General features: G+C 43.9%; 1 protein-coding gene across 1 annotated transcript in view; it reads left to right on the top strand.

The window, feature by feature from the left end:
- The window catches only part of LOC124619470 (ATP-binding cassette subfamily G member 4-like), a 390,958-nt gene that overhangs the window by 233,523 nt on the left and 138,287 nt on the right, over positions 1-19,148 (top strand). The window contains exon 3 of the mRNA XM_047145871.1: positions 11,632-11,749. Within this exon, the coding sequence (XP_047001827.1) occupies positions 11,632-11,749 (118 nt within the window). The remainder of the gene's footprint in view (positions 1-11,631; positions 11,750-19,148) is intronic.

The raw sequence follows: 19,148 nt of genomic DNA, 5'->3' as shown, positions 1-19,148 counted from the left end.
TTCAACTATTCAGTTCCAGTAACATTCAAATAGATAAACTGGAAAACCGAGCCTCATGAACTTCCCATTCTTTCGACAGAAACTCATTAGAAGTTGGGGGAAGTTTGTAAAGCAACGAGACAGTCCATAGTATGGGACTGGACAACCTGCGATTACAAGAACATGAAGTAGCTCGTGTCACAGAGAAAACGAAAAGAACGTTACGTTTTACATGAAGAATTATCGGGAAATTTTGGGCAAGTTAGGTACCCCGTTTGTTGAATACTGACTCAACTCAGATGCGGAAATTAATGTCTCTACAATATTAGGACCTGTTTTTTATTAACTACAGCTGATTTTGTGCTCCGATTTGATACTATGGATTCTTCTTAGTGATTACCTGTCAAAGGATGAAACAGTAACCGGGAAATGCTGGTATGTTTTGTGGCCCAGCTGGATGAAGAAAGAGAAAGCTCATGGAATCTAAAAGACGGCAATAAAAGAATTTTCCACCAACAAATGCACGTGCCGAAAAGCGTGCTTTGGCGACGGGAAAACTGACATATTTAAAATACGAATCTTTGGAACATCACCCTTTTCTCTATCTTTAACATCTGTTCTTGTATCTATAGAACCTTTGGCTAGAAAACTTGATGAGTCCAGCGAAGTTTTATGGCTGCCGTACAAATAGATAGCGTCGCCGATCATAAATAGGTCGACGGAAAAACCTTCGGCAATGAACACGGTGTAAAAATTTTTTATGGCGAAAAACATCTAAGTTTTTCTCTCACTGCCAAACTGAGAAATATTTCTCCTTCTTTTTATATTTATTTCTGAGGCCGAATGAACTTTATGTTTGTATATCTGAAGTCCAATGAAAAAAATCGGGTGGAGAGCTTTTTCGTAATCTATTACGAATCAAATTTTCATCACATTCCAGATATGGATTGAGAGCAGAATATATTAATGTGTTCTGTTCAACTTCCTCGTGGACACATTATACGTTCGACGTAATAGGTTGGATGTAACAGCTGTGTATAAGATAGCTACAGAGAAAATTCTGTACAATTCAAGGGCGTTCTTAAATATGGTTAACAGGACAATCGACGACAGATGAGATCGACTTGTGTGGTACGTCTTTAAAGGTGATTTTGTACGAAATCTGTCTCCGTACTCACAAGAAAACTAGTAAACTTTATACCTTGTTGTCATGTACGTATTACATTGCTTTTACGGTCGTTCTCATGCCACATTAGCTGATGTGCCTTGAGCGGTTTGGAAAGTCTTGTTATTTGTTTGCTGGGTGCTGTAATGAGGTAGCTGTAGACAAACACAATGCTTCGAGAATGAGATTTTCACTCTGCAGCGGAGTGTGCGCTGATATGAAACTTCCTGGCACATTAAAACTGTGTGCCGGACCGAGACTCGAACTCGGGACCTTAGCCTTTCGCAGGGCAAGTGCTCTACCGTCTGAGCTACCCAAGCACGACTCACGCCCCGTCCTCACAGCTGTACTTCCGCCAGTATCTACCTTCCAAACTTCACAGAAGCTCTTCTGCACAGGTGGTAAACAGTTTTTAGTGATTATTAATAGCAATGGTGAATTAAAAAATAGTCTACCCTCACAAAGGTTGCCTGGTTGCAGTGATTTCATAAATTCAGAAGAATGAGATCGCAATATTGGATGTACCCGCATGTAGAGACAGATGGGAATACGTAATACACCCAGGAACAATGTCCAACATGGTCCTTTCGGTAGTCCAGGTGTTATGGCAAGGGGAAGCATAAGGCTGTATGGACGTACTCATCTCCAAAACTTTGAACACGGTACACTCACAGCTCCAAGTTACCGTCACACTGTACTCCACCCCTAAGTGGATGCTTTCGGCCCTAACTTTATTTTATGGGTGACATTTAGCGACCACACCGAACAGGGAGGATATGCGCCGTATGGACTGGCCAGCCAATTCCTCCGACTTAAATTCCGTCTATCACGTGTGGGATGAGGTGGAGAGGCGAACTGCTGCATATTCACATCCACCAACGACCATCCGCCTTGATGGTGGAAAGAATCGCCCAATTGCAAGAACTTCTAAACAAACTTGTGGCCAGCATGGGAACGCTATGCAGAGCACGCACTGCCGTCCATGATGACCACATATCCTGTTAAGAATCATGTTCCACTATTTATAAAGTGCAGTGGACCATCATGAAAGTGTCATTTCTGTTCGCCTCATTGCGTATTTCCTTCAGATAGTTTCTGTACTACACTGTAGCAGTTCCTACTACGCATGGTCCAAGTTTCATCGAGCTATGTTACTTGACAGTGACACGTTGGTGAAAGTTACTATTGTCCTGTCCGCCTCCGTAGCGTAGTGGTAGCGTTACCGACTACCACGCAGCGGGCCCGGGTTCGATTCCCGGCAGGGGACTGGGTGTTGTGTGACCTTCGTCATCACTTTCATCATCATTGACTCGCAAGTCGTCGATGTGGCGTCACCTAAATAGGCCTTGCAATACGGCGGCCAAACTCCCCCAATTGAGGCCTCCTGGCCGACAATGCCATACGATCATATCCACTACCGTCCTTAAGTTCTGCACACGAAGAAGTAAGATTTTGTAATTGACGATGGAACTTCCAATGCCTATGTGGCTAGTTGAAATAATCGAATGAAACACGATCGCTAGATGATTTACTCAACCATTCCTCTGAAAGAGTAACACCACACATTATTCAGAAAGAAATGCTCTAGATCAAAGGGCATCGGTTCTGTCGTACTTGCAAAGTTGGGCAGCGATATAGTGACAGTGGATCGACGGCAAAGCTGTAAGACGAATTCGAGCAGCAACACACTATTATTTTATCAGGGTATGCAAAAGAATTTCGCACTATTATTTGTGATGAGTATGGAAAATAATTCATAAGCTCTGCAACGGTGCATATGGTCATAAGCATTTCGGTGCACAAGCTGCAATGATAAAAACGCACAGGAATCCTATAAACGAGGGGTAAAACAGAGGAACAGCTGCACCATGATTTTGCCGTTCTTGTAGGACTTATCTTTATACTGCGTCGGCGGTTGCTGCAGTGACAGTGGCCTCTGTACCACACGTACTCGTCATCGGTAGCAACGCTCATTCTTCATGGAGACGGTCACATGACGCGTCTTCTCTATAACAGTGTTCAGGTGATCTCTTGTTCCGCCTCCCAAAACAGTCGACCTTTCTTCTGCGGTTGGCTTCTGAGTATCTGTTGCTCTGGCTCTCCCCCTGATTGCCAATAGAGATCAGAAACGCAGCGAGTACGAAAGTAATGTTGCAGATTGCATACAATAGAAACCAAGGCGCCGCCGTTACGTCAATGCTGTAATGCGCTCCTTCGTTCCCACGGTAGTTTACTCTTATGGATACGTTCCCAGTGTAAGGCTAGTCGTGACTTAATGTGACCGATTGTCGGGATCAGATGGCCGCTAACGAATCAGAACGGATATTATATGTAAAAATATATTATAAAAATGTTTTACACATATAAGTACATGCAAACAAAGGGCATGCTGAAGAGTAATACCTCCGAATTTCTTACGTGAAAACTCTTAAAGCTTTCTGAGCAAAACAAACGTTATTAACATTCGCCATGTTTATTCTTCATAACTACATATTTATTTCTCAGCATAGCCTTGGCGTAGAACACACTCCTTCCGATGAGTGACCTGTTTGTTGGTACCGTCAGTGTAGAACTTTTGACTTTGTTGAAGGAGCCACAGCTTCATCACAATCGAGGTGAAGTTCTCGAAGGGGTTCTTCAGATTCTGGAAACAAATGAAAATCAGATGGAGCCAAGTCGGGACTTTATGGAGGATGATCGGTGACTGCGAACCCACGGCGGCGGACTGTTGCAGATGTCGCAGCGCTTGTGTGTTGGTCTGGCATTATCTTGCTGAAGGAGGAGGTGCTCCATGTGTAGACGGTTAGCTGTTACTCACGTACCGACATAGTTACGTTACACTCCACCATGTTACTCCCTGCTATTGGGAACCCTCTAACCCTTTAGCGCCAGACGGCTGCGAATATGTGGGCATGAAGTATAAAGATGTAGAACGTTAATAATGTCTGTTTTATTTAAAAAAGCTTTAGTTGGAGTTTTCATATAAAAATTTCGGAGGAATTAATTTCCAGCACGCCCTAGGATATAATGTTGCTGACACCATAGTCTATATTAACAAACAGCTATACAGGTTCACTGTCCATGGCGTAAATTCCAGGTTAAGTTGCCTACAAAATGGCTTTCAGAGACAGCAAAAATTTTATTTTCCTTACATTGACCGAAATAAAAAATTTAAAACTCTGTCACAGTCTGATCATTAATAGTTATAATCTTAAGTTAAAGGTTAAACAAGGTAAGGCAAGCATTACAATTAGAGACTGTATGTATGTCTTGAGTCATGGCGTGCGAATTATGCAGGCTATATACATCCAGTATTTAAGAATGAGGGCACTTGGCGATTTCCACAAAACTTCATGTGCAACTTCGAGCCGAGTTCTCTTTCACTTTCTTTCTCGAGGCCTTTGTCCCGCTCCAACGCGGGGTCGGCTTCGTTATTACGGATTTGGCAGTGTTAATTGCACAGGGTCGCCGGATGCCCTTCTTGACGCCACCCCGAACCCCCGGGACGGAAGCAGTGTACCCCAGCTGTCTGCGTCTAGTGTAAGTCATGAAATAGTGCGAACGTTTTTGAAATGTCTGTGAGTCGTGTAACTGAGGCGGAACTTGGAGACCAGCCCGGTATTCACTTAGCGGGATGTGGAAAACCGCCTAAAAACCACGTCCAGGCTGGCCAGCATACCGGCCCTCGTCGTTAATCCGCCGGGCGGATTCGATCTGGGGCCGGCGTGCCTACCCGAGTCCAGGAAGCAGGGCATTAGCGCTCTCGGCTACCCCGGCGGGTCAACTTTGTTTTCTTTCACTCCCCTCCACAAAATCATGAACGGAAAAATTTCATCGCTTACTACATTTTCGCCTTTCGTCCAGTAAAACTTCAACTTGTTACTTCTCTGTTACTAGCTCTGTTCGCAACACATTTTGTAGACAGGTTCCACACAATATCAATGAATGTACCTGCAATATTATATGACTGAACATCACATGTTTCAGGAGGTATGACGTCATAAACATAGAGATGAGTGAAAAACTAGCTTCTGCTTAAAACGGAGCGAAAATTACACAGACTGGATTCATCTTGTTTTTGATAATGAGAACCCTTAGCGATTTCAAACAAACTATAGACATAATGTCAAATCATTTCTAAACTTTCCCTAGTTTACATACTTAACGTCAAATAATCAACATGTTAATTCATTTGTAAGGTAGTCATACGTATGAAGCTGTTACATACATGAGAGTTCGAATCGTTAGACAACTGGTATCGTCTGATCGTTTTCTAGATTTTCGAGGATACTACCCTGCGAACAGGGTCTAAATGTGTACGTGCGTGTATTTTTTTTTTTTTTTTTTTTTGAGATTTCGACGTGAACTTTAAGAGAGGACCACGTTCCGTTCACAGCGAATGTGCAAACGTGGCAGACGCATAATGAGTCCAAACCACAGCTGTTATCTTGGAATCATGTGCATATTCGAACTAGGGACTTTTTCATCCCCGCTCAAGTGGAAAAAACTCGGTTTGTTGGTGCAAATTTAACAGGAGTTTATACTATTGCTTACCTTTTCTGTTTTCACACTCTCTTTCCTCGCCTATGATTGCTTATGAGCAAGAGTGTAGTCCGCAGTAGATATGTACACTGCTGGAAAAGAAGTTCTACACTCTCAAGGGTAAGGTCATTTTACTGACAAGTGATGGACGCGTAGTTCATTATTATAGGAGTACATGAAAAGAAATTCAATTAAAATGAAATACAAATATTACAGTAAAGGCATCCCAAACACTCGCATCAGTACACAGTGTAGCCCCCTCTGGCGGCAACGCAGGCGTGTATGTTCTCGCAGCCAGGCGATCTTAAAGGTGCCGGTTGGCATCCTGCGATAGACTGAACCAAGTATCTTGCGTCTTCTGTTGCAATTCGCCAATGGTTCTTGCAGGCTCTGGAGAACGAAAAGGTTAACACGTCATTAAGCCCCACACATGTTCAATTGGCGAGACATCTGTGGTCCTATTCTGTACCGTTCAGACCGATCGGCGTAGTAGGTTAGTCTCGGTGGTGGCGCCATTTTCGGTTCCTTATCTAAATATCCTATTCAGTAAGCTTCTGAGACTTGTTACCGAACGGTTCTCCCACCGATTTTACGACAATTGTACCGTGAGGTTTTGGATTTCGGTCAGGCCCTGTCGATCGGTGAGCTGTGGTTTATGTACACCTATAATTCGTTATTTTAAACATATTTAGCGGTTTTAGCTTTAGATTTAGTGATTGTGTTACTAAAGAAGCACCAGAGGACAACTTAAGTTACTGGGAATGTAACTAGCAGCAGTCATCTTCATAATCTTGCTTGTCACGAGTATTTATCTGCGATCGAATCCTCAACCACAGTAGACAGAGATGAAAGATCTCTGCCGTAATATTTTTAGACTGTAGCGCTATATACGAAACATTTTCATTCATGAGATGCATGTTATAAACTTCGACGAACTGCAGGAGCTCGCTTCCTGCGCCCGGGTTCCCGGGTTCGATTCCCGGCGGGGTCAGGGATTTTCTCTGCCTCGTGATGACTGGGTGTTGTGTGCTGTCCTTAGGTTAGTTAGGTTTAAGTAGTCCTAAGTTCTAGGGGACTGATGACCATAGCTGTGAAGTCCCATAGTGCTCAGAGCCATTTTTTTGCAGGAGCTCTCGAAAATGCGTTTTTTTTCAGTTTTGTTTTTAAGACCCAAACCGTTGACGCATCATATAGAGAAGTGGGTTACTTAATCATTTGGATCTCTAGGAGCGTGTTATAACCACATTCTGTTTATCTTTTTATTCTTTGAAACTCTCAGAAAAAAATTTTTTCGGGTGTTTTTATAGATGTATTAGTACAGTGTGGTACTTGACACCATTGCTAACTCATTTTCCGAAACGTAAAATCCAAAATACGATGTCCATGTGAATGGGAATAAGATGACATAAAGCGGCATTTACGACACTCTGCAGAATACAGTCAATTACGCTATCGTTATTATGCATGCATGGAAACATGCGGTCAGAGAAACTGTAAAAATTTATATGCATTTCAGCTGAGAATCATGGAAATAGATATACTGCGCCTGATACTGTTAAGGAGGAAGCAAGGGCGATGAAGGCGGGCACGTCAGCTCGATGGAATGCGGCGTCATGCGTTATGGCAACGTAAACGCTATTTGGGTACTTGGAAGAATATCGTGCCTGTGTCGTCTGCTAGCCGCTTTGTGTTCGTGGCGCTGTGCGCAAGCGTGAATCTGCAGCCGCTTGCTTTTGATTGGCTTGCGCGACACGAACCGACAACAACGCTTCGGTTCTGTAGAGCCGAACGCTATCGCTGCCGAAATACATACTGAATAACGCAGGGACTCTAATTCGAGTACTAGACCGTTCGGTGCTATTGAGTACCGAAACGATCGGCACAATGGCGGAAAGATACAGAATAGGCACTCTGGTGATCTCGCTGTATAGGGGAGTTTCTGTACAGCACGAAGAAAATGGCTCTGAGCACTATGGGACTCAACTGCTGAGGTCATTAGTCCCCTAGAACTTAGAACTAGTTAAACCTAACTAACCTAAGGACATCACACACATCCATGCCCGAGGCAGGTTTCGAACCTGCGACCGTAGCGGTCTCGCGGTTCCAGACTGCAGCGCCACAACCACGCGGCCACTTCGACCGGCACAGCATGAAGAGAACGTTGCATAGCAGCAGTCGTATGTGGACTGTACTCTTCTGCTAAAAAAGCACATCACTTCTCTGGCGAAGAAATGGCAGTACAACTGGGATAAGAGTCCATGACATGTGAGACTACGCGTTGTCCTCTCAAGCATGGGGTGGGACATATGTGTCATGGGCGAATACACTTCGGAATAGCCTCTCACTATGTCTACACTATGCACGTGAACGTCAATCACTCGCAGACTGACAGAACCTGTTCTCGTCACTGAAGACAACAGAGCGTTTCACTCTCGTCGAGTCTTTCACGACACCAGAGTAACCACACTCGGCGCTATCGTGGTGTCGGCCGTAGCCTGGCCAGACGCACACGTGATATTAGTCCTTCTGCAATCAGACGGCTCCAAATGGTCCTTGGTTTCACTGTAGGTGCGGAATGCGCCCAGATTTCGTCCCTCTATGCTGTCCAGCCAACCACTGCTGTTCTCACAATGCGTTGATGCTGACATGCATCTAGGGTAAGGTGGTACAATTTCGATATAGGTACAATTCCGATCAACATAAGGTTTCGCGCCATTTGTCAGTCTCGTAGTGTTGGTAGCACTTGGCTGTGTGTGGCGTTGTAGTGTAGCCGCTTTCTGCAGCTCCTACTGTCTTTTCCAAGAATACAACACTTTGTGATGCGGTATAAATTTTTTTCGTGTTAAGAGGAAAGTGAAGCTACTTAGTCTAACGCGCTCTTATAAATTTCCTAGTTTCCAAGCGCTTGCAAATTCTATATTAGTGAGGTTAGAAGCTTGTTTTCCGTTCGGGCGTGTTCTGGGGCACCTACAGAGAAAGTCTGTGTGACATGTGCTGCCATCTCTTAGCACAATTCACTACTATTTAGTCGTGATTTCACTCACGCCAATAGCATATTTTCGATCAGAAAAATCATACAATTTCGATACCCTAGTACAATTTCGATCAATGCAGTTTTTTATTTTAGTCCGTCACGATTGGTTACCATAGACATACTACACACAATTATTGCACATAAATTCTGTATATTTAAACGTTTTCCTACGCGATTTTTTAAAGTCATCTCTTATTTTATAGATGCCCCGAAAACGAGCAGAAAAGAAAATCTACAATAAATGGAGTCCACCTGCATTAGATGAGGCAATAGAGAGTGTAATGAGTGGACGTTTGAGCCTTCGGGCTGCTTCAGAATTATGACTTTCCTTTTAGCACTTTACATGATAAACCGCAAATTAAAAGGAAAATGCAAGCTGGATTAACTCCAACCAGTGCTATAAAAAACAAAATTGGTCATCCAACGGTACTCAGTTCTGAAACGGAAGACGCTTTGGTCCAGAGACCTTTATTTCTAGAACAGCGAGAATTCGGTCTGTCGCCATTCCAGTTAAGAAAAGCTGCATTTCGGTTAGCTGAGAAAAAATAATTTGAAACATCCGTGGAACTTAGAAAGCAAGGTTGCTGGAATCGATTAGTTTAGAGCATTTGTTAAGAGACACACTCACCTTAGCCTGAGAAAACTCGAGGGTCTTTCGCGAGCCAAAGCTGAAGGCTTAAATAAAGCAGAAGTGAATAAATACTTTCAGAATTTAGAAGAAATCTAACAGGAATATGATTTGTTTGATAAACCAGAGTGTATTTATAATATGGATGAATCCGGATTTCCTCTTAACAACAGACCCACAAAAATAGTAAGTCGTAAAGGAAAGCGAGAAGTTGTTTCACTAACAAATGTGGATAGAGGACAAAATGTGACTGTTGCTGCATGTATGAATGCAAGTGGTACGTATTTACCACCAATGGTAATTTTTAAAATGAGGAAACGCCCTGAATTTAAAGATGGCTTACGTCCTGGTTCCATTACGGAGATGAGTGTATCGGGACACATTAATGAAGAATTGTTCATGGTCTGGCTTAAACACTTCAAGAAATACAAAACAATGGGTAGCCCTATTACACTTTTTATTATTGGCAACCTTGGCAGCCATACCAGCTTAGATGCTGTAGAATATTGTCGGGAAAATGGGATAGAAATTTTGGGATTGCCTCCGCACAGTACACATGTACTGCAACCATTAGATAGAACTTTCGTCAAGTCCCTAAAGGCTCAGTATCACAGAAATGCAACTAACCTGATTCATCGCAGTCATAATGAAAGCATTACAAAACATCGATTCGGTACTATTTTCTGTGATGCCTGGAGCAAAATGGTTCAAATGGCTCTGAGCACTATGGGACTTAACATCTGTGGTCATCAGTCCCTTAGAACTTAGAACTACTTAAACCTAACTAACCTAAGGACATCACACACATCCATGCCCGAGGCAGGATTCGAACCTGCGACCGTAGCGGTCACACGGTTCCAGACTGAAGCGCCTAGAACCGCACGGCCACACCGGCCGGCTGCCTAGAGCAAAGCTGCGTCCGTTGGATGCGCAGTCAAAGTGTTCCAGTGTACAGCCCTTTTGCAAAGACATTGTTCCCGAGGATAAATTTGCACCTTCAGCGTTATTCGAGGCTCCTGCTCCTTCAATCTCCACCAGTCAAGCTACTAACAGCATTATGGGAGAAGAACCCTTATCTTCAAAAGATGTAACTGAAGAACACGGAAAATCCGTAACGCCAGTGTCCAGTACCATTTCTCAGCACGATGCTGTCAAGGACATTTTGCCAAGTCCAGAGAAAAAATTATCGTCTCGGAAGTAGACGAGTAGTCATGTAGATGTAGATGAAGAGGAAAACACAGACATCAGCTAGACTCACTTCAGATGGAAACCTGGAAAACCTCCGCAGCAAGAGAAAACTTTTTCAACAGGGCACAAGGAAAGCAATAAACAAATGCAACAAGAACAATGTACAGAAATGTACGTCTGTGAGTAATGACGAAAAAAGTGTACCAAGCATCAAATAGCTAGCAAACAACGAGAATAATCGTGGATTTTGTTTATTTAATTACTATAGTGCAGAATCAGTAGCTAAGGGTGACTGGATTCACTGCCAAAAATGCAATGTTTGGTACCACGAACTATGCGTTGGTGCCCGAGGGAAAAAGTGCTTTTTATGTGGAAGACGCCAGTGATCAAAATTGTACCAGAAAATGATCACAATTGTACCTAGTGTGGTATATTTTCGATCGATTTTTCTCAATTCTGTAACCTCTTTTTGTGTTTATACCAACATTTGTAATTGTCTAATATTTGTGTTAAACATTCAAGAACATGTGCCATAGTTAAAATTATTTCTTTTCTCAATGTATTTCCAGTTACAATAACATTTGTCCAAAATGATCTCAATTGTACCACCTTACCCTATACTGCGTAGACATCCAGAACCTGGTATAGTGGTCTGGAAATGTTCCACAGACAACTGCTAAAAGCAGACACACTCTTCAGATACCTTCTGCCAAACATTTACAGCAACACATCCATTCTTCCATCCAGTATCCAGCTGGCCCATAGTGGGACTCCAATCAAATGGTTGAAGTTGTTCGCCAGAGATACATACTCGTTGACAGGGCATGCTTGTGCTGCAGAATAAACGTTGCTCATATTGTTCTCTTTTTGCTCAGCCCTCCACTGCCCCACCTGGTCAGCGATGACAGCGGTAAACGAATCACAAGCACTACATCCCTCAGTATGTACATGTTATACCCTGATGCCACTGAACATAGTCCTTAAGGGCGTTAGAATTTTTTTATAGCATTTGTTTCTGAGAGCACACTTGCGCAGCGCGTAATTACGCTCTAAAGGAAAATCGGCACTGAAATTCTGAATTTATTTTGTTCTCAGGCAAGACGACGATCCTGCAAGGGGTGACGGGGCGGTTCAGCAGCGGTCAGCTGACCGCCATTATGGGCTCCTCCGGTGCGGGCAAGAGCTCCCTCATGGACATACTCACCGGCAACAGGTAGGCGCCCGCTGCACCCTCTGCCTTTAATGGGCATGGAGCGGTACAGCTTCTTTTGTACGTTCTGTTCGGCGTCTACTATGTTCCAAAACGGCCATTACGTCACAGGTCTCTTTATGTAAGTTTTACGTCCAAGCTCTGTCATTTAAACACCACCGCGAAATCCGAAATACGTCTCACCAGGTCTATGCCACACACGTCTATGGGCATCACTCGCACGGTGATAAAACCTAATCTCATCACTGAAGTCTTGGAAGTAGTGTATCCCTTTCCATAGCTGCTCGGTCCCCAGTGAATACCGGTTTAAAATATCGGGATCGGTGTAAAGGAGAATTCAGTCAGTGTGTGTATCAGGTAATCGTACGCATTCAATATTTGAACTGTGCGATAAAAATGTTGACTTCTACTGCTGCCGCCTCGCTGTCTGATTTTGAGGCGCCTTGCCACGGTTCGCCCGGGTCCCTCCGCCGGAGGTTCGAGTCCTCCCTCGGGCATGGGTATTTGTGTTGTCTTTGGAGTAAGTTTAAGTTAGATTAAGTAGTGTGTAAGCTTAGGTAAAGATGATCTCAGAAGTTGGGTGGCATAGGAACTTACCACTGCCTACTGCTGCCCTCTTCCTATTTCTGTTAAGTAACAAACAAGAACTAGAAGACAAACGCCATTTGAACTGTGGAATGGGTGAGGAGGAGGCAAATAAAACAGATCAGATACTTGTAACTTTCAGTGGACAAAATAAGAAGGTAACGTGACAGTTATTACTCACATACTTTTATCGTAATATGTTGATACAATCCGTAATTCATTGTATCACTGAATGGATTTGCTTTCTAAACGTAACAGTTGGACATACAGAATCTGATCGCATTAGTACGTGATGGCAGAGTGGGATAATTGTGCGCCGGCGGAGGTGTGGAGCCAGTGTAAAATAAACTGGAGGAAGCTCAAAGTAGCAGAAAGGAAAGAATGAAAAGGAACTATAGACAGCGGTTATCGCGAGACCGTTTTGATCAAACTGTCTCGTAACATCTGCAAAACCTGTAAGATTTCGTCAAGTTAAAACAGAACAAATTAATCCCCATTGCGTAATAAATTATGAATTTATACTAGTGATTGCCGAAACATAACCACCCGGATTTTGATTTCATATACTAAATTGTATGCGTAACTAAATGGTAGGTCACCGGGGAAGCAAGTGAACGAAGATAGGAGCGAGCGAGGAACGTTTGTGTAGGTCGTGAAGGCCAAAGGGCGTCTACTCCCGTGCTACTCGTAGAACTGCCCACTCGCCTAGTGAAGGGAAACGTGAGGCGACTTTGTAAACGGCTGGGGCAGTGGTTGCCTTCTGGCAAGGGAGGGTGAGGGTGGGGGGGGGGGGGCAGAGAGAAAAAGGGCCAGTGCAACATAGTAGGCGCCATGTGTCTGCTGCCAGATAATGCAGAGTTCATCTCACGAATGCACAGGACACCAGGGTTTGTTTTTATCAGGCCATGTCCACAGGATGAATGCCTCCTGTCGACCAGAGATCTAGATGAACTGCTCTTGTAGTAGGACTGAGCAGGAAGTCAAACATCGCAGGAAAAGACGGGCTTTTGAGATAACATTTTAGAAAGTGCGATGGGAACAGAAAGTTGGGATATTCAGAAAGAGATCGAAGCTGGTTAATATGTTTGAAAACTAAATATCTTATGTGGTCTATACCGCTTTTGCTATATTTTTAATATATTTTGTGACTAACAATATTTCCGAAAACTATGTTTCAAAAAATTTCGTCTGACGGAAGAATGGGGAACCAGGTGGTTCAATCCTCATTCTGCCCTCCTGACCAAAAGTTTCGGTATGCTAACATATTCGCGCTTCTTTGTGCTGAAAAAGTGTAGCAGAGAGACAGTGACGATGGAAGAGGGAGGAGACAGTGCCAGTGGAAAAGAAAGAGAGAGGAGACAACGATGGTTCGAGAGAGGAAGTGGCAATGAAAGAGAAACGGATGAACAAAATGATAGCGAAAGCCAAATAGAGATATTGATGGTCAGTGAGAGCCAGTGGCAGTAAACGAAAACGAAAGATGGATGGAGATAGAAGAAGTGGGAGCAAAAGAGATGCGATATTGTGGAAATGAATAATACGGATTAGTGGAGACCACACATAGGACTGGAGGTCTAGATTCTCCAAGACAGGTGAACTATGTGGGTATAGGGAAGGGCGCATTTTTGACCGAAGTTTTAAATATGGGGAAAAATGAGTTAGAAAAAAAAGTTTGGAAATTTGTGGTAAGATCCTATGGGACCAAACTGCTGAGGTCATTGGTACCTAGGCTTACATACTACTAAATCTAATCCGGCGGGGGCAGCCATATGGACCGTGGCAAGGCGCCGCTAGACCAAGCGACTACCCCGCGCAGCAGTAAGTTGGAACCACCAAAAAATTTGGAGCTGCCGCGGTATGTTGGAGAAAGTGGCTAAGGGAAAGACAGATAAAAGGAGATAGGGTAAGTGAGAGTGGAGAATGTGTTGTAAATCAATGGACGAAAAAAGGAGACAGTGGAAAAAGCACATACACAGTGTATCCCAGAAATGTTGCGGCAAACTTCGAGGGGTTGTAGAATGTGTCTTGAGGAACAAATCGAGGATAGGAACATGTATCGGAAATGTCATCCAACGAAGCTGCTTATCGTCGAAGTTGTAGGCGCTAGCACCTGCCACTAGGTCAACCATGCGGCAGAAAATGTGGCTTTGCACGCTAATGGACCGTAGGTGGAACGTCTTACGATGTTGCTTCCTATTCAGTGATCGCGACTGATTGCCACGATCGACAGCGAAGAAGGTGGAGATGGATGTTATGAGGGAAGGCCTTGTCTCCCATGAATGCAATGCTCTGTTGAATTGGTGAATGACGGTTTCGGACACGCGTTTCCATCTGCAGTTTACTTTTCCCCTGTAACACCCTAAAATGCCCAATGTTTTTCGGTCCATAAGAGAAAAAAATGCAGCTTAAAATCCGTGTAAGAAACAGTTATCCACCAAGGCAGCAGAGCATCGCATTCATAGAAGACAAGGCCTGTTTGTGCAACAGCTGGCTTCCTATTTTCCACTGGCGATCATCGTAATCAGTCGGGATCACTGAATAACAAAATAAATCGCGAGACGTTCCGTCTACGGTACGACAGCGTACAAAGTCAAGTTTGCTGCTGAAGGGTTGCCTAGTGGCAGGAGCTGTCACCTATAACTTCGACGCTCTGCGGCAGCGTCGGATGGTGTTTGCGGACACGGGTTCCTATCCTAGATTTGTTTCTCAAGCATAGAGAGATTAAAAGACTGTGGATATGTTCGCACGCCCGAATTTTTGATGAGGAAGATGGGATCAGGATTGAGGCAGCTACTACCCCACCTTTCTGTCAGAGTCTTTTAAAGAGGCGGTGGTGGTGTTAAGTTCCTATGGGACCAAACTGCTGAGGTCATCGGTCCACGAGCTTACACACTACTTAAGCTAACTTACGCTAAGGACAACACACACACCCATGCCCGAGGGTGAACTCCAACCTTCGACAGGGGAAGCCACGCGAACCGTGGCAAGGCGCCTGAGACCGCGCGGCCACAACAGAGCGGCTTTTAAAGAGTGACTTACAGGTATTCGCCCTCTGTGTGCTCTGATGGGATCATTTATTCTCTGGTAAAGGCTTAGCAGGTTTCGGTCCCTATTCTTCGCTACTCATACGATCCTTCGGATTCACGTTATCGTCTCCTTGATCCCAATGACAAGAAGATTGTTCCATTTCGATAAAGACCACAGAATACCTTCTCGAATTGTTTCCTGGAAATCTCGGTTTCATGGACCAGTTCTGTGATGACTTCCTCTGTTGAGTCTACACTTATAACGCTAACCTGTTTGTGGCTGCAGTTGGACATTCTTTTTCTCTTTGCGTTTCGATCCCGACCTTCTTTTTTTTTGGGGTCATCAGTCTTCTGACTGGTTTGATGCGGCCCGCCTCTAATTCCTCTCCTGTGCTAACCTCTTCATCTCATAGTAGCACTTGCAACCTACGTCTTCAATTATTTGCTGGATGTATTCCAATCTCTGTCTTCCTCTACAGTTTTTCCCCTCTACAGCTCCTTCTAGCAACATGGAAGTCATTCCCCCATGTCTTAACAGATGTTCTATCATCCTGCGGCTTTCTCACGTCGGAGGTTCGAATCCTCCCTCGGGCGTGGGTGTGTGTGTGTGTTGTCCATAGCATAAGTTAGATTAAGTAGTGCGTAAGCTTAGGGATTGATGACCTGAGCAGCTTGGTCCCATAAGATCTTACCACAAATTATCATCATCCTATCCCTTCACCTTATCAGTGTTTTCCTCATATTCCTTTCCGCTACGATTGGGTGCAGAACGTTTTCATTCCTTACCGTGTCAGCTCACCTAATTTTTAACATTCCTTTCTAGCACCACATCTAAAGTGCTTCGATTCTCTTCTATTCCGCTTTTCCCACAGTCCATGTTTCACTAGTATACAATGCTGTACTCCAGACGTACATTCTCAGAAATTTCTTCCTCAAATTAATGCCTATGTTTTATACTAGTAGCCTTCTCTTGGCCGGGAATGCCCTTTTTGCCATTGCTAGTTTGCTTTTGATGTCCTCCATACCACATCCATCATCAGTTATTCTACTGCCTAGATAGCAGAATTCCTTAATTTCGTCTTCTTCGTAACCATTAATCCTGATGTTAAGTTTCTGTTCTCATTTTTGCAACTTCTCATTACTTTCGTCTTTCGACATTACTAGGTATAAATTTTATGCGGAGCGAACCTTGAACAAACAGCCATCTGGAAAGTTTCCCGAGTGATTAATGAACATCTCTCGACTGCTGGGAAACCGTCATTATATCACCAGGCGGCAAATACCACATCCGCTACGTCAGCTGAAGGAAATCTTTGGCGCCCTGGTAATGGGATGTTTCCCCTCGCCTCCTTCCAGTCACATTTTCCCACTGCGCAACATTCCTTCTAATTCTCAGAATCTCCCGTGCAATAATGACTCCAGAGTAGCACACATTTTCTTTCTTGCGAGACGGTAGAATTTGCTGTTGCAGCGACTAGGAGACAGTGCGGTAGTAATCTTCGCACCGAGTTTAATGTTTACGATCTCTCTAGTCTGCAGCAACCGTTAAGTCGCTATTTATACTTGTCAGACTTACCGTCCTCGAGTCCATATTTTGGATAAACGAGCAATGTGCCATTATTTCTGTTTCTTTCTCATCTAGGAGTTATTTCCTGCCTTCCTTTCTTCCTTCTTTCTGGCTCCTGAATCTTTATTTTAACTGAGAAAATATATACGATAACGAAATAAAGCTCACGCGACATCCACCTATTACCTTGCGTGTTAACTTTGTAGTTTGTTCTGTAAACAACAGTGTGGAAGTGTATCGAATGCCTTCCTCTAGTGAAGGAAAATATACGGTCCAGCCACATCAATGTGACAAACGCCAATGTTTAATGTCAGCGTGCAGTAACCACTCACAGCTGGCAGGTGGCAGCACTAGCAATGGAGGGAGGGAAGGAAACAAAACAGTGCAGTTGTTCTGGTACCGCAGAAACGGAGCGATTTATGTGACGTCAAGAAGTGCGTGATAATTGACTTCCGCGCCAAGGGTGGAAGCATTTACGAAACGGCTGATTTTTTTTTAACAGTTCGCGTACCGCCGTGGTTAAAGTATAGCGTGTAAGACAAAATGGCGCTATCCAAAACTGGCGAAGACACAAGTGTTGTACACCACGGAACTGTAGATCATAAAAACTGTGGAGGAAGAGAATGGAATGCATAAGAGAGGAATGCCAATGGTTTACACCACAGTTTTTTTGGATGAGCAATTTATTTTCTTAGCACATTTTCGTGCGGTTTTGAGCGTTCGAAGTCAAGTACTTCCCTTGATAGAGACGGAGCACAAGATGGAAATGGGAGATTAAATCAACCGAGCCCTTGTCAAAAAAACGATCCAGACACTTGCGTTGAGCATTGAGGGAAATCCGACGTCCGGAGTGGCCGTGCGGTTCTAGGCGCTACAGTCTGGAGCCGCGTGACCGCTTCGGTCGCAGGTTCGAATCCTGCCTCCGGCTTGGAGGTGTGTGATGTCCTTAGGTTAGTTAGGTTTAAGTAGTTCTAAGTTCTAGGGGACTGATGACCACAGCTGTTAAGTCCCATAGTGCTCAGAGGCATTCGAACAATTTTTTTTTTTCTTTGAAGGAAATCCCGGGAAGCAAAAATCTGAATGGTCAGACCGGTATTTGATCCGCCGTTGTCATCAACACGAGTAATTTTATCTTAACACTGCACCATATCATTCGATCATTTATACTCCAGAGAAACTAGTACTTCTTTGTAGTAGCCAGTCACACGACTATATGAATTTCTGAAAAGAAATCGGCGCCGAAACATACGAGAGCTGGAATGGTTGGACTGCTGGAGAAAGAGATAAAGAAAAATTGAATACGACAGTAAATGGAATTAATCGTGAGAGTCGACTAGAGAGCACGGAGTGTTTGTCTCACAGTCTGTAATTAGTCTCGTTCCGCTCCTCAGACTTTGTAATAGACCTCAAGAGGCTGACACAGCTTAACTGAATGATTATCATTGTGAAAGCGAAGTAACGCAGTGTCTGTAGCGCTCCTAACACCCCATCTTGAGCAATACTCGACGCTACCGCAGAAATGCCATTAGAAATGCCGCGAATTTACCTTCTCGTCTAACAGGCTGAAACGTCGTCGAGCGTTCAGCATTACGTTTTATAGCTGCCGAGTAACATGGGTCTTGACACTTGTGTCAGCGAGATATCCGTCTGTTCTTTCTTCAAGAAAGAATGCTTTCTCACTTCTGTTACGTAGTTGTTCAGGAGCGAACGGCTAGTTTTAAAGCGTTATTACTTCTCTCTTCCAGGTAAGAGCTTGTCGCTGCATCGGCAACTCGGAAGCAACAAAGCGCTGACGAAGTCACTATCCTGGTGTTTCACGCTAAGTTCAGGCCATCGGCTATGCGCTGGGCACAGCCCGCTAAAATATTATGCTCTATCAGCCGCGGCACATCCCGGGAACATACGAGACTGAGCGCAGGTGGAGTTCATCCTGAATGTGGCGTTACACACCGACGGTTCCCAGGCATTTCTGGAAAGCGGAATCTTTAAAGTAAAAGTAACAAGTGCTTCTTTAGACTGTGATTAGTTGCCAAGTAATAAATGATTTGCTGAGTTTATTGTGTGTGAAGATTATAGCCTCACTGTAGTCGCCTTTGAACTAAGATAAGCAATACATAAAGCATATAAGCTGAAAATTTGTTGTATTTGCATTCGCATCGCATTTGTACGTGTAGCTGATAGTGTTCAATGTTGTTGTTGTGGTTCTTGTGGTCTTAAGTCCTGA

This window comes from Schistocerca americana, chromosome 6 (assembly GCF_021461395.2).
Source record: "Schistocerca americana isolate TAMUIC-IGC-003095 chromosome 6, iqSchAmer2.1, whole genome shotgun sequence".
Lineage (NCBI taxonomy): Eukaryota > Metazoa > Arthropoda > Insecta > Orthoptera > Acrididae > Schistocerca > Schistocerca americana.
This window is presented reverse-complemented; position numbering and strand designations above follow the sequence as displayed.